At 47.2% G+C, this 11,894-nt stretch overlaps 1 gene segment (V, D, J or C); it reads left to right on the forward strand.

Annotated features, from left to right (window-relative positions):
• Positions 1-5,897: 5,897 nt before the first annotated feature.
• Positions 5,898-7,116, forward strand: LOC131484764 (immunoglobulin kappa variable 3-15-like). The segment is given in 2 exon segments: positions 5,898-6,122; positions 6,668-7,116. Coding segments are annotated over 2 exon segments (444 nt in total).
• The last annotated feature ends 4,778 nt before the right edge of the window (positions 7,117-11,894 follow it).

The raw sequence follows: 11,894 nt of genomic DNA on the forward strand, positions 1-11,894 counted from the left end.
CTATTCAGCTACTCTATACTTTTTGATTCAGAGAATTTAATCTATTTACATTTATAGTAATTACTGATAGGTGAGGATTTATTATTGCCATCCTGTTCATTGTTCTGTCAGTTCTGGAGTTGATTTGTTCCTTTTTTAAAAAAAATTTTTAATGTTTATTTTTGAGAGAGAGGGAGCAGGGGAGAGGCAGAGAGAGGGAGACACAGAATCTGAAGTAGGTTCTAGGCTCTGAGCTGTCAGCACACAGCCTGAGGCAGGGCTCGAACCCACAAACTGTGAGATCATGACCTGAGCTGAAGTTGGACGCTTAACTGACTGAGCCACCCAGGTGCCCCTGATTTGTGCCTTGTATGTCTTCCTTTGTTATTTAAATGTTTATGGTGATTCTCTTTGATTCTTTTCTCTTTATCTTTTGTATATCTATTATATGTTTTTCTCTTTGTGATAATATCAAGGCTTGTATAACACACTTTCAGTTATAACCGTCTCCTTTACATTGATGATAACTACAATCACATATAAAAATGTTCACTTCTACTACCCCCATATTTTGTTCTTTTACTCAGAGTTTACTTTTTTTGTAATATTAAGGTTAAACTAATAGAACTTTTTATTTTTTAACATAACTCTTTTTAAGGTTAACTTTTTTTTTTTATTAAAAAAAATTTTTTTAAACATTTATTTATTTTTGAGACAGAGAGAGACAGAGCATGAACGGGGGAGGGTCAGAGAGAGAGGGAGACACAGAATCTGAAACAGGCTCCAGGCTCTGAGCAGTCAGCACAGAGCCCGACGCGGGGCTCGAACGCACAGACCGCGAGATCGTGACCTGAGCCGAAGTCGGACGCTTAACCGACTGAGCCACCCAGGCGCCCCTAAGGTTAACCTTTTTAAAGTTTATTTATTTATTTAGAGAGAGAGTGTGTGCAAGTGTGTGCTTGAGTAGGGGAGGGGCAGAGAGAGAAGGGAAGAGAGTATCCCAAGCAGGCCCTGTGCTGAACTATGAGATCGTGACCTGAGCCGAGATCCAGAGTCGGACGCTTAACTGACGCAGCCACGCAAGCCCCCCAAGGTTAACTTTTATATTCGGGTTAAAAGTGTTTCACATCCCACCATCGCAGTGTTGTGTTATGCTTTTGCCTATATATTTACCTTTACCGGTGAGATTTATGTTTTCATGTGAGTCATATTTCTGCTTATTCTGTTTCATTTCACTCCCGGCGGGCTGGGGCTGAGGGCGGGGCTGGGTTGGGGGGGTGGTGCGCACAGTGGTGCAGGCTCTGGGCAGCTTCATCAGACGGGATCCATGTTGAGGAAGGGTGCGGGGTCCTCAGCTATGAAGGCTGGTGGCTCCCACCCCTGGGGAAGGCTGCTAGCATCCTGTTCTCCTTTTCCTTCGGGGGCGGGGGGCGGGGAGTGGAATTCAGAGGGATTCTTCTTGGTGCTGCACTGTGGCGGTCTGGGGGATGGGGTGACATAGGTGAGATGCTTCCCACACTTTGTATGCAGCCATCCTCGGTGTTTGTGCTCCGTTAGTTTGCTGCAGTTTCTTAATTGCAGCATGGAACTCTCTCAGAGCTACTTTTGTACAGGAGTAGCCACTAAACCATTGTCTAGGTAGGAGGACAAAGGGTGGGACCGCCTAGTCCACCATCTTGCTAACATCACACTCCACCAAAAAAACGTTCACCGATCCATTTAGGTACAGCATTAGAAAGTCAGCCACGTAGGCTATAAAGAATGGTGTGGAACTTTGTTGACCCCCATTTGTATTCATTTCTTATGGCTATAGTAGCAAGTTATCTAAATGTGGTGAATTAAAATAACAGAAATTTACTCTTTAAAAAAATTTTTTTAATGCCTATTTATTTTTGAAGGAGACAGAACATGAACAGGGGAGGAGCAGAGAGAGAGAGAGAGAGAGAGAGAGAGAGAATCTGAAGCAGGCTCCAGGCTCTGAGTTGTCAGCACAGAGCCCGGCAAAGGGCTGAAACTTACGGACCGTGAGATCATGACCTACGCTGAAGTTGGACGCTTAATCTGCTGAGCCACCCGGGCACCCCCCAGAAATTTATTCTTTCACAGTTCTGGAGGCCAGAAATCTGGGCGAAGATCAGGGTGTAGCAAGGTCGTGCTGAAGACAGAGGCTACAGGGGAGAATCCATGCTTTACCTCTTCCAGGTTCTTCTGGCTGCTGGTACTCCAGTCCCCACCTCCTTCTTCACTTGGCCTTCTCTGCTGTCTGTGTTCAACCCCCCTCTGCCTTTCTCATAAGGACACTTGTGACTGCACCTAGTTTAATTCAAGATAATCTCCCCATCTCAAGATCCTTAATTTAACCACAAAGGCCCTTTTTCATGTCAGGTAACATTTATGGATGGCAGGATTAGGATCTGATACCTTTAGGGACCATGACAGTCTGCTGTACTATTGTGGTACCAACTCTCTATGAATATGCACACCTCTCTCTCTCTCTCTCTCCCTCCTTCTGTCTCTCTCTCTCTCAGGTTCATAATGCATTTCTCTAGGTGTATCCAATGCCAACTGTGTCCAGGCTCGGAGGGGTACACAAAGGAAGGCCTTTCTCAGAATTTGTTTAATGACCGGTTTTGTCATCTATTATCTTGCAGAAAAAAGACATGGCCAGAGATAGCCCTTAACCCTCTGGGAAGAAGCTGTCTCTATGTATAAAGTCCTGGGCTATTATTCTTTGGATCTCTGGGCTATTATTCTTTGGATCTCTGATGCTATGTAGGGGCAATGGTCCTCAGCTCTCATGGAGGATGTGGGTGGCCACTCTCAGATATGATCCACTTTTGCTGCCTTTTTTCATCCTCTTCATTTATTGGCTGAGTGGCATACCTAACTTTCCCAAAGTGTGGAAATGACTATAATTTGGTGATATTTTTCTTAAGTTCATGGGGCACTTTGAAACGTTTTACAAAGTCTGGGTTAAGAATCATTTTTCTGGGGGCACCTGGGTGGCTCAGTTGGTTGAGCGTCCTACTTCGGCTCAGGTCATGATCTCACGGTCTGTGAGTTCCAGCCCCGCGTTGGGCTCTGTGCTGATGGCTCAGAGCCTGAAGCCTGTTTCAGATTCTGTGTCTCCCTCTCTCTCTGACCCTCCCCCGTTCATGCTCTGTCTCTCTCTATCTCAAAAATAAATGAACGTTAAAAAAAATTTTTTTTAAAAGAATCATTTTTCTGGACATGTCTTGGTTCAGGAGATGGGAGAAATCCCTCAATTAGGAACATAATACCTTATTGTTGCTCTGATTTGTGACACAAAAATCACGTTCTTGCCTACCTGCCCCTCACCTGACCTCAGCTACTGCTGAAGACTATTAGTTAGGATGATCCATATTCCTACCAAATTCATACATGTCTCCCCTCTAGGACAGGTAATAGGGATTCATGAAAATGTCTTGCTGTCATATTGCAGTGATGAATCAGGCCAACACTGGCCCAGGGAGGCTCTGTGTGACCCAACCTCTCAAGTGCCCAGCCAAGAACCCAGGGCACCTGGTAAGACATCATCTCTAAGTCAGCTGACACCCTGGGACCACATCACCATGAGAGTGTAGCCTGTGGGCAAGTCCCTGGGGGTTGGAAGAATCCCTTCTACCCAACTATCCCCCTCACCCTTATTTCTGCCCCATGATTGGGGAAGAGCAACATTGAGAAAGACAGGAGCTTCTTGGCTGTGCCTGCTGGTGGGGACTTCCTTTCACGGAACAGGGCTATTGTTCCTCAGCCCTAGACATACAAATATTGAAATCTTTAGTTCCTACCTTCAAGGAAGTCATTGCCTATTAGGGAAAGTGGACCCCTAGATACATAAATAATTACATAATCATGAATACATACGTATTACAGCTTAACTGAGATGTGCTGTGGTTATAGCAAAGATAAAATAAGGGTATGGAGGGAAGAGGGGCACTGGCTAGGGGAGCTGGGAAAACTGCACAGAGAGGAGAGATTTCAAAGAGGAAAGGGATTTTTAGGGGCACGAGGTGGGGGAGAGTATTACCTTCTCCAGGTAGAGGGTGAGGCAGCGCTCACTGCTGATGGTTCCTTCTTCATTCCCTACGGCAGCATAGGACACTTCTCTCCTTGCCCCCAGGGCCAGGGGTGAGGGAAGCCCTACCTTTCTCCCTCAAGAACTGTGGTGCTCTGCAAAGGTCACTCTGAGCTCCTTTCTATATGCCTACTATTTTAGACTTTGCCCAACTATGGGATGTTGAGGAGTTTCTAAGTTTAGATGGCTACGAATCAGTTTCCAGCGGACAGGACATCTCCCATGGAGAAGAGGATGATTACTGAAGAGCTTTCATCAGGCCAGGGACACTTGGTGCAAATCCAGCCCTCACCCTCCACCCTTTTTCCCTCAGAGGCTGTCCCACTTGCTGGCAGGACTGAATCTCTTAGAGCAGTGAGCTCGCTTCTATCACACACAATACGACACCCACACCCTGGTCCCACCAGCCCAGATCAGCAGCACTGGGTCTGGAGCTGGTTTCCCGCTACCCACTAGCAGATCTGTAGCAGAGGAAGCTGCACAATCTCTCTGTCTGCAGCTTGATGCTGTCTCTCTCCACTCTGTGGCTGTGGCACTTACACGGGACTGCCATCTAGAAATCAGGGAGGCATTTGGTGACCATACATAGCCTCACTTTCATCTCTGACCACATCAGCCTCCTTGTTTGCATTTCAACCCTTTTTGACATGTGGATTCTTCCTTGGTCATGAAAGATTCTCTTGTAGAGCCAATGAAAAACTTTACTTCCAGTGAAGAGACAATAATCTACGCCTAAATGCCTCCTTAAATTCCTGGGGGAATCGAAATGCCAGTAGTGGGGTTGTTCAGCCCTCTTGGTTTCCCAGAACTCAGTTTCTCTGCACACTGGTAGGTTCTAAAAGCAAAACACTCAGGGTGACCACAGGTCTGTGTCCTGCCCCTGGGGACCTGCTACTACCTCATTTCCCTGTGTTCTGTTGACCCATTACAGCAGTTGACAGGGTCTCCCTTAGAGACACTGATGACAAACAGACAACCAGATAGACAGACAGAGAAAAAGAAGGGAACCAGATTGAACCACACAGGCGTGCTCCATGGAGGTAGCTAGAAGGACACTGAAAAGAGCTTCCTGACATCCCAGAAGGTACTCCCAAAACTTCATCCCCATTGTCCTCTCTGGGTCCTATCCATAGGAACTTGGAGTTACGACCTTGCCTTGGAAGGCTACAGAAGAGTGCAGAAGATCTGTCCTGAGACCCTGGGGCTTCTCCAGCTTCCAACACACAAGACAGAAGGCCAAGGCCACAGCTGTGGTCTCCAGGGGTCAGGAGACACCATCCCTTCTCCTGAGACATGGGCCGGACACAGTGCTACGTTGTCAGGTCAGCAATGTGTGTCCAAACTCTCTCTGTGGGCATCAGGCTTCTTATATTCACTATTTTCTTCCACCCCAGCTTAACTTCAATTTTAATTACCAGCCTTTGTTGGTAGTGGTTGTATATGTTCTCTGTGATAAAGCAGTTTGGCATCACTATTTTGTGTTACCTGCCTGGTCTTGGCCTCAGTCAATGGTTAACTTGGCATCTAGTTAGAGCAAAAAACAGAGCAAGACCCCATCTCTGTAACAAGAGACCCTCGAGCGATCACTCGCTCGATGCAGGCATTTGGCCATCTCCAATGAGGCCAATCACCAATGAGGTGACCTCCATCTCAGCCTCTGGAGAGGAGCTCTGTGAATGGGCCATTCTCACTGGTCCCACTAGAAGATAGCCTTAGCTGTCTTCTACCCACTAGAAGATAGCCTTAGCTTCTGTGGGATCAGTGACACCTCCATCACCTCCTCCAGCAACAGGTGGGGTGAGCCTGCCTGCCTTGAGAGGCACTAGAAAAGAGCTCTGTGAGGCCATCAGACATGCAAATCAACTCCAAGGAGACCTGTGCTTATTTAACCCTGGGACATGGGCCCCTTGTTCCAGAGCAGCCCTGACCATTATCTACCTCTCCAGCCCTTTTGCCTTTTGGTCCAGAAACAGCAGATTCAGGGGACACTCCAAGATGAGCTTCCAGACCCAGCTCTTCTGTCTCCTGGTGATGGGCTTTCAGGGTAAGCATGTTTCCCACTGCTGATCGTGAGCTGGACCTTTAGCCTTTGACACAGAGACCATGTGCTCAAAAGGGGGTTGGGGCAATTATAGTGGGATATGTAGCATTGTTTTTATTTAACTCTTAGTAGGAAATCCAGGCACAGAGCCCCAGGCTGACAATGAGGCAGAGGCACAAACAGCTTTGAAGCTGTCCTTGGACCCCGGAAAACCAGGGAGCACCCTGTCCATGTTCCCACCCCAGGTCCACCAGCCTTTGGAGGCTCACCAGGGGTCCATTTAGGCTACAAAGGAGAGACTCATCCATCAGTCTCTCAGGGTGAGGCTCTGCCCTGTTGGTCACCTTTCATAACTTGTCCTGGGTCCCAGGACACATGGACAACAACATGAATTCTTGGACACAGGCAAAGGTGGGAAGGCCCAGGGGCACTTGATTTCCAGTTTGTGCCACATTTAAGCATAACATGGCTCTTCTGAGCATCCACGTTTCCTCGAAGGCTTTGAGCGAAATAATACACTGAGGTGCCCGGGTGGGGTGTCATTGCAGGCAGCGGAGGGTGGCACGTCCTGACTCAGGCCCCAGAGACCCTGGCAGCGTCTCGGGACAGCTTCGTCTCCATCACCTGTAGAAGCAGCACGGAGGTAGGTACCTCCATGGCGTGGTACCAACAGAAACCCAATGAGGCTCCCAGGCTGCTCATCTTTGGGGCATCTGCCCGGGCCACCGGAACCCCGTCCAGGTTCCGGGGAAGTGGTTCTGGCTCGGACTTCTCCCTCACCATCCACGGAGTGGAGGCTGAGGACATCGGGATATATTACTGTCAGCAGCACTTCAGCTGGCCTCCCACGGCGGCATGTCCCCACACCCAAATCCCCTGTCTGGGTCGTGGATGCCGGTTCTCGAACCAAGACACCTGCTTCCTGCAGGAGGCCACGGCGTGAGAGGTGTGACGTGCCTGCATTTGAGATTCCACACCCTGAGAGTCTCTGTCTCCTGACCTGGTGACGCCGGGGTGGGTTGAAGAGTTACTGCCTCCCACTGAAGCCAGATCTTCTTTTTTTAAATTTTTTTTTAATGTTTATTTATTTTTGAGACAGAGACAGACAGAGCATGAACGGGGGTGGGTCAGAGAGAGAGGGAGACACAGAATCCGAAGCAGCTCCAGGCTCTGAGCCGTCAGCCCAGAGCCCAACGCGGGGCTCGAACTCACAGACCGCGAGATCGTGACCTGAGTTGAAGTCGGACGCTTAACCGACTGAGCCACCCAGGCGCCCCTGAAGCCAGATCTTCTTAGAGGGAAACGTGGAAGGGGACAGAGCCAAGCAGTGATCCGGCGCAAAGCTTTCAATGGATTTGCTTATTACTGTTCTGTTGTCGATTTCAGAACGGAGCACCCCAAAGCTTAGCGGCTTAAAAGAACAGCAATTCATTATCTCTCGTGATTCTGTGGGTTGGCTGGGTGGTTTCTCTGCTGGCTTGCCGGGGCTCACTCAGGCAGCGGCAGGCAGCTGGCAGGTCAGCTGGGCGGAAAGACCCAAACTGCTCTCCCCTCATATCTGCCAGCTGGTGCTGTTGTCAGGTGGGGAGCCTCGGGTCTCCTTTTAGTCACACACAAGGGGAGGCGTGGTTAGAGACCTCCAGCTCCCCCGTGCAGGCTCTAAAGGGTTGAACAGACTATAGAAATTTATAAAGTAATAATAATGCTACTTTTATTATCACCATCCACTAGCAACTGTGACACCTCAGACATCCTGCATCTCTGTTATGCCGCTGGATACACAGGACAGCCCCCCACAGTAAAAAAGTTCAGGGTCTGCAAGATTAACGGTGCCCACGTTGAGAAACCTTGTTTCACGGGTTACTATTTGCATTGACAGCTATCCCAACATACTTTTAGTTAATATTCTCCCATTTGACATACACGAGCCTTACAAGCCTATACTGTCATTACCCCCAGGCCAATCTTTGTGCTAATTTTGTCATGCATTTTACTTTTACGTAGGTTTTGAAACTCACAGTATATTCCTCGTGGTGTTGCTTTCAATGGGCAATTGTCTTTAAGGAAACCGCAAAGCAAAAGACAGGTCTTTGATATTTACCTATCATGTCGTTTGTGTTTCTATCTGGTGAAATTTATCTTTTGCCAGAACTTTCCTTTGCATTTCTGTGATGCAGGTCCGATGGTGACACGTTGTCTGTTTCGTTTTCATCTTTAAATGGCTTTATTTTACTTTTATTTTTTCAGGATATATTTACTAGAAGTAGCATTCTAAATTAACATATTTTTCCTTCAGCGCTTGAAGATGCTGTCCCACGGTCAGCTACGCATCTTTTCCTGATAAGAAGTGTGCAGTCCTTTTTCTTGCTCTCCAATACTTTTTTTGTTTTTCCTGCCTGGATTCTTTCAAGGTTTTCTCCTTATGACCAGTTTTCAGCAGTTCGACGAGGATGTGCCTAAGTGCGATTTTCTTTGTGTTCATCCTGTTTGCGGGCTATTGAGCTTCTTGGATCTGTGGGGTGACATTTTTCATCTGCTTTGGAAAATGTTCAGTCATCCTTCAGCTCATAATTCAGTTTTTAAATTTTTTTTTTTACATGTTTAGTTTTGAGAGAGAGAGAGAGAGAGAGAAAGAGAGAGAGACAGAGCAGGAGTGGGAGAAGAGCAGAGAGAGAGGGAGACACAGAATTCAATGCAGGCTCCGGGCTCCGAGCTGTCAGCACAGAGCTGATGCGGGGCTGGAACCCATGAACCGCAAGTTCATGACCTGAGCTGAAGTCGGATACCCAACCGACTGAGCCACCCAGGTGCCCTTCAGCTCGTGGACCGTTGAGGGTTGGCTGGCTGTAGGCTGCTCGAGAATAACTTCGTCTTTGGCAGCTGGACTCTTTTCTACATGGTCTCTAATTTTCTAGCAGCCCAATGAGGATCTGTTCACAGGGAAGTTGCAGGGGCCAAGAAACTGAGGAGGAATTTATGCAAGGTCTCTTGAGGTCTGAGCAAGTCACAGGCAAGGGCTGAGGATCTAGCCTCTGTCTCCTGAGGGACAGAGCTGCACAGGGCTGTGGCCACAGGAAGGGAAATCACTGGGTGGAAGAATCCTGGAGGGGCCACAGCAGACAGCAGAGCACCCACACTGCAGCGGGAGGGGCCAGATTCACTCTGCTGGGAACATGGTGGTTTCAATCTGGGGAACACTGGAGACACTTGGGTCATGTTGACTCTCCGGGGCTGGAGGGAACACCACGCTGACCAAGTTTCCAGCCTCTGCGTGCATGACTCCAGGAGAAAAACTCGCCACCAGCTGCAGACCAGTGACTTTGGCTTAACAAACCACAAAAACGAGGAGAGGCTCCTAAGTTTTTCGTTTACAAAGTGATTGATCAATGTTCTGGAACCCTCGGCTACCTCTGTAAAATTTGTGGATTCTGTGGGTAAACAGCAACTCAGAAGCCTTTGTGATACTGGAGAAGATTTTGTCAAACATATAACTTGCTTTCACAAGTTTGCATCTGTGAACATAAACCTAATGCACTCAAGCTTGTCACCCAGGGAGGCCTTGTGGTTCTAGCTATTTCCTCTTAGGCAAGGGGACTGCTTTGTTTGTCAAGAGCTGCTGAGCAGAAAAGTTGGCTGAGCTCATAGTAGAGGTGATTCACTCTCTCCTTGATAAAATAATAATATACACCCTTAAGAGTAATTACTGTGTAAGATAGTGGGCATGTAGGCTCCTTCCTTCCTTATTTCTTTCTCTCTTTTGTGTGTTTTTTTTCCCCTTTGTACATCTATTCTGACAACATTATTTTGGATGTTTAGAGCCTCTCAGAACAACTTGAATTTTGAGATTTTATAATTTACGTATCCAATTTTATGCACAATTTTGCTAAGTTTGTAATTAGAAATTGTACCTTAGATGCATCAATTAATTTTTATGTGAATTTTTGAACCAGTTCATTCCTATTAAACCAAAAGCATGTGTTACGTTTATTAAACATACAGACTATATTTTTAAATTAGGAATGTTATACGTTATAAATTTGCACAAGGATTTCCAAGTAATAGCAGATAAGCATGGGAGTCAAGGACTCCTTTTTTTCCTGTAGGACTAGAATAAGAAAGGGGCGCCTGGGTGGCTCAGTTGGTCAAGCGTCCGGCTTCGGCTCAGGTCATGATCTCACAGTCCGTGAGTTCAAGCCCCGCGTCGGGCTCTGTGCTGACAGCTCAGAGCCTGGAGCTTGCTTCGGATTCTGTGTCTCCCTCTCTCTCTGTCCCTCCCCTGCTCATGCTCTGCCTCTCTCTGTCTCAAAAATAAGTAAAAACATTTAAAAAAATAAAAAAAAAAAAGAATAAGAAAAAACCACTTTGTGCCTTGAATGCCTGCCATCATTAGGAAGAAAGTGACAGGATGAAGGAAGCAATTAAAGGGCATCATACGACTTTAAATAAGAGAACTTATTTCAAAGATACAAAATCTGTACTAATGATATGAACAGCAAAAGAGAGATGGAGTTGGGATTTTCCTGGGAAAACAAATGCACACATAGGATTTCCAAGTAGTTGGTTTTAGTCCCGGGTGTTGTAGGGTTACTCACTGGGGAGTCTGAGGAGCAAAGGTCAAGGAAGCCGCTTCCAGAGTTCCTTGAATCAAGCGATTCCGGAATCATGGAAAATCTGCTACGAATAATTTCAGTAGCAGCTCAAAGAAGACGAGTCCCGAGAGATCTCAGAAGCCATGATAAACCTCAAGAATTACAGGAAGCTCATCTGTGGGCTGCACACACTTTGGCGCACAACACCGGTAGGAGGGTAAGGGTTTCCTGCGCTATTCCAAGTTTTAGATCTTATACAAGCACCTTTTATTAACCAGACAAAATCTGGGGCCAAGGAGAAAGGGATTCTGGAAAGTGGTGTCCATGAGAATGTAGAAGGGCAAAGCAGTGATGCTAAGCAGACACATAAGCAATCTGGTCCACTTCTTTGTACTCCAACATCCAAAACACTTGTCTGCCCATGTTTATGTTTCCAATTAAAGTCCAATGGCATTGTGCGTCTACCTGATACGATGCAGCGATCCCAGGCAAACTCCAGACATGTTCTCCTTCTTCCCCAGAAGGGGACGCTTATTTGTTTTCCAGTTTAGCCACAATCACTTTTACCTTAAGTCATTTGAAGAATGAATTTACCACAAATACACCTTCTTTAAAAAGTAAGGAAAGAGGGGCGCCTGGGTGGCGCAGTCGGTTAAGCGTCCGACTTCAGCCAGGTCACGATCTCGCGGTCCGTGAGTTCGAGCCCCGCGTCAGGCTCTGGGCTGATGGCTCGGAGCCTGGAGCCTGTTTCCGGTTCTGTGTCTCCCTCTCTCTCTGCCCCTCCCCCGTTCATGCTATGTCTCTCTCTGTCCCAAAAATAAATAAAAAACGTTGAAAAAAAAAAATTAAAAAAAAAAAAAAAAAGTAAGGAAAGAGAAGGTGATAGAGCCATCAAGTGCCTAGCTAGTACCCACCCAGGCCCTGAAGCCACAGTGGGAGTTCAGGAATCAGTACTGATCTCTTCCTTTGTCTTGCTGGGCAATTACCTGGAGCCAAAAACCCATTTAATTCTTGGTAAGGGGAATTCTGCGTAGCTGAGCCCGTGCATCACCTCCATCCTTGCCACCATGGCCACTTAATGCCCGAGCTCAACGAATAAACGCTGGGGTGTCCGCATAACAGGCTAACCGACCCCCTCCGAGTTGGTCATCTCGTCTGCCTGATAACTGAGAGCTCCCCGTGCAGG

Source organism: Neofelis nebulosa, chromosome 9, assembly GCF_028018385.1.
Source record: "Neofelis nebulosa isolate mNeoNeb1 chromosome 9, mNeoNeb1.pri, whole genome shotgun sequence".
Lineage (NCBI taxonomy): Eukaryota > Metazoa > Chordata > Mammalia > Carnivora > Felidae > Neofelis > Neofelis nebulosa.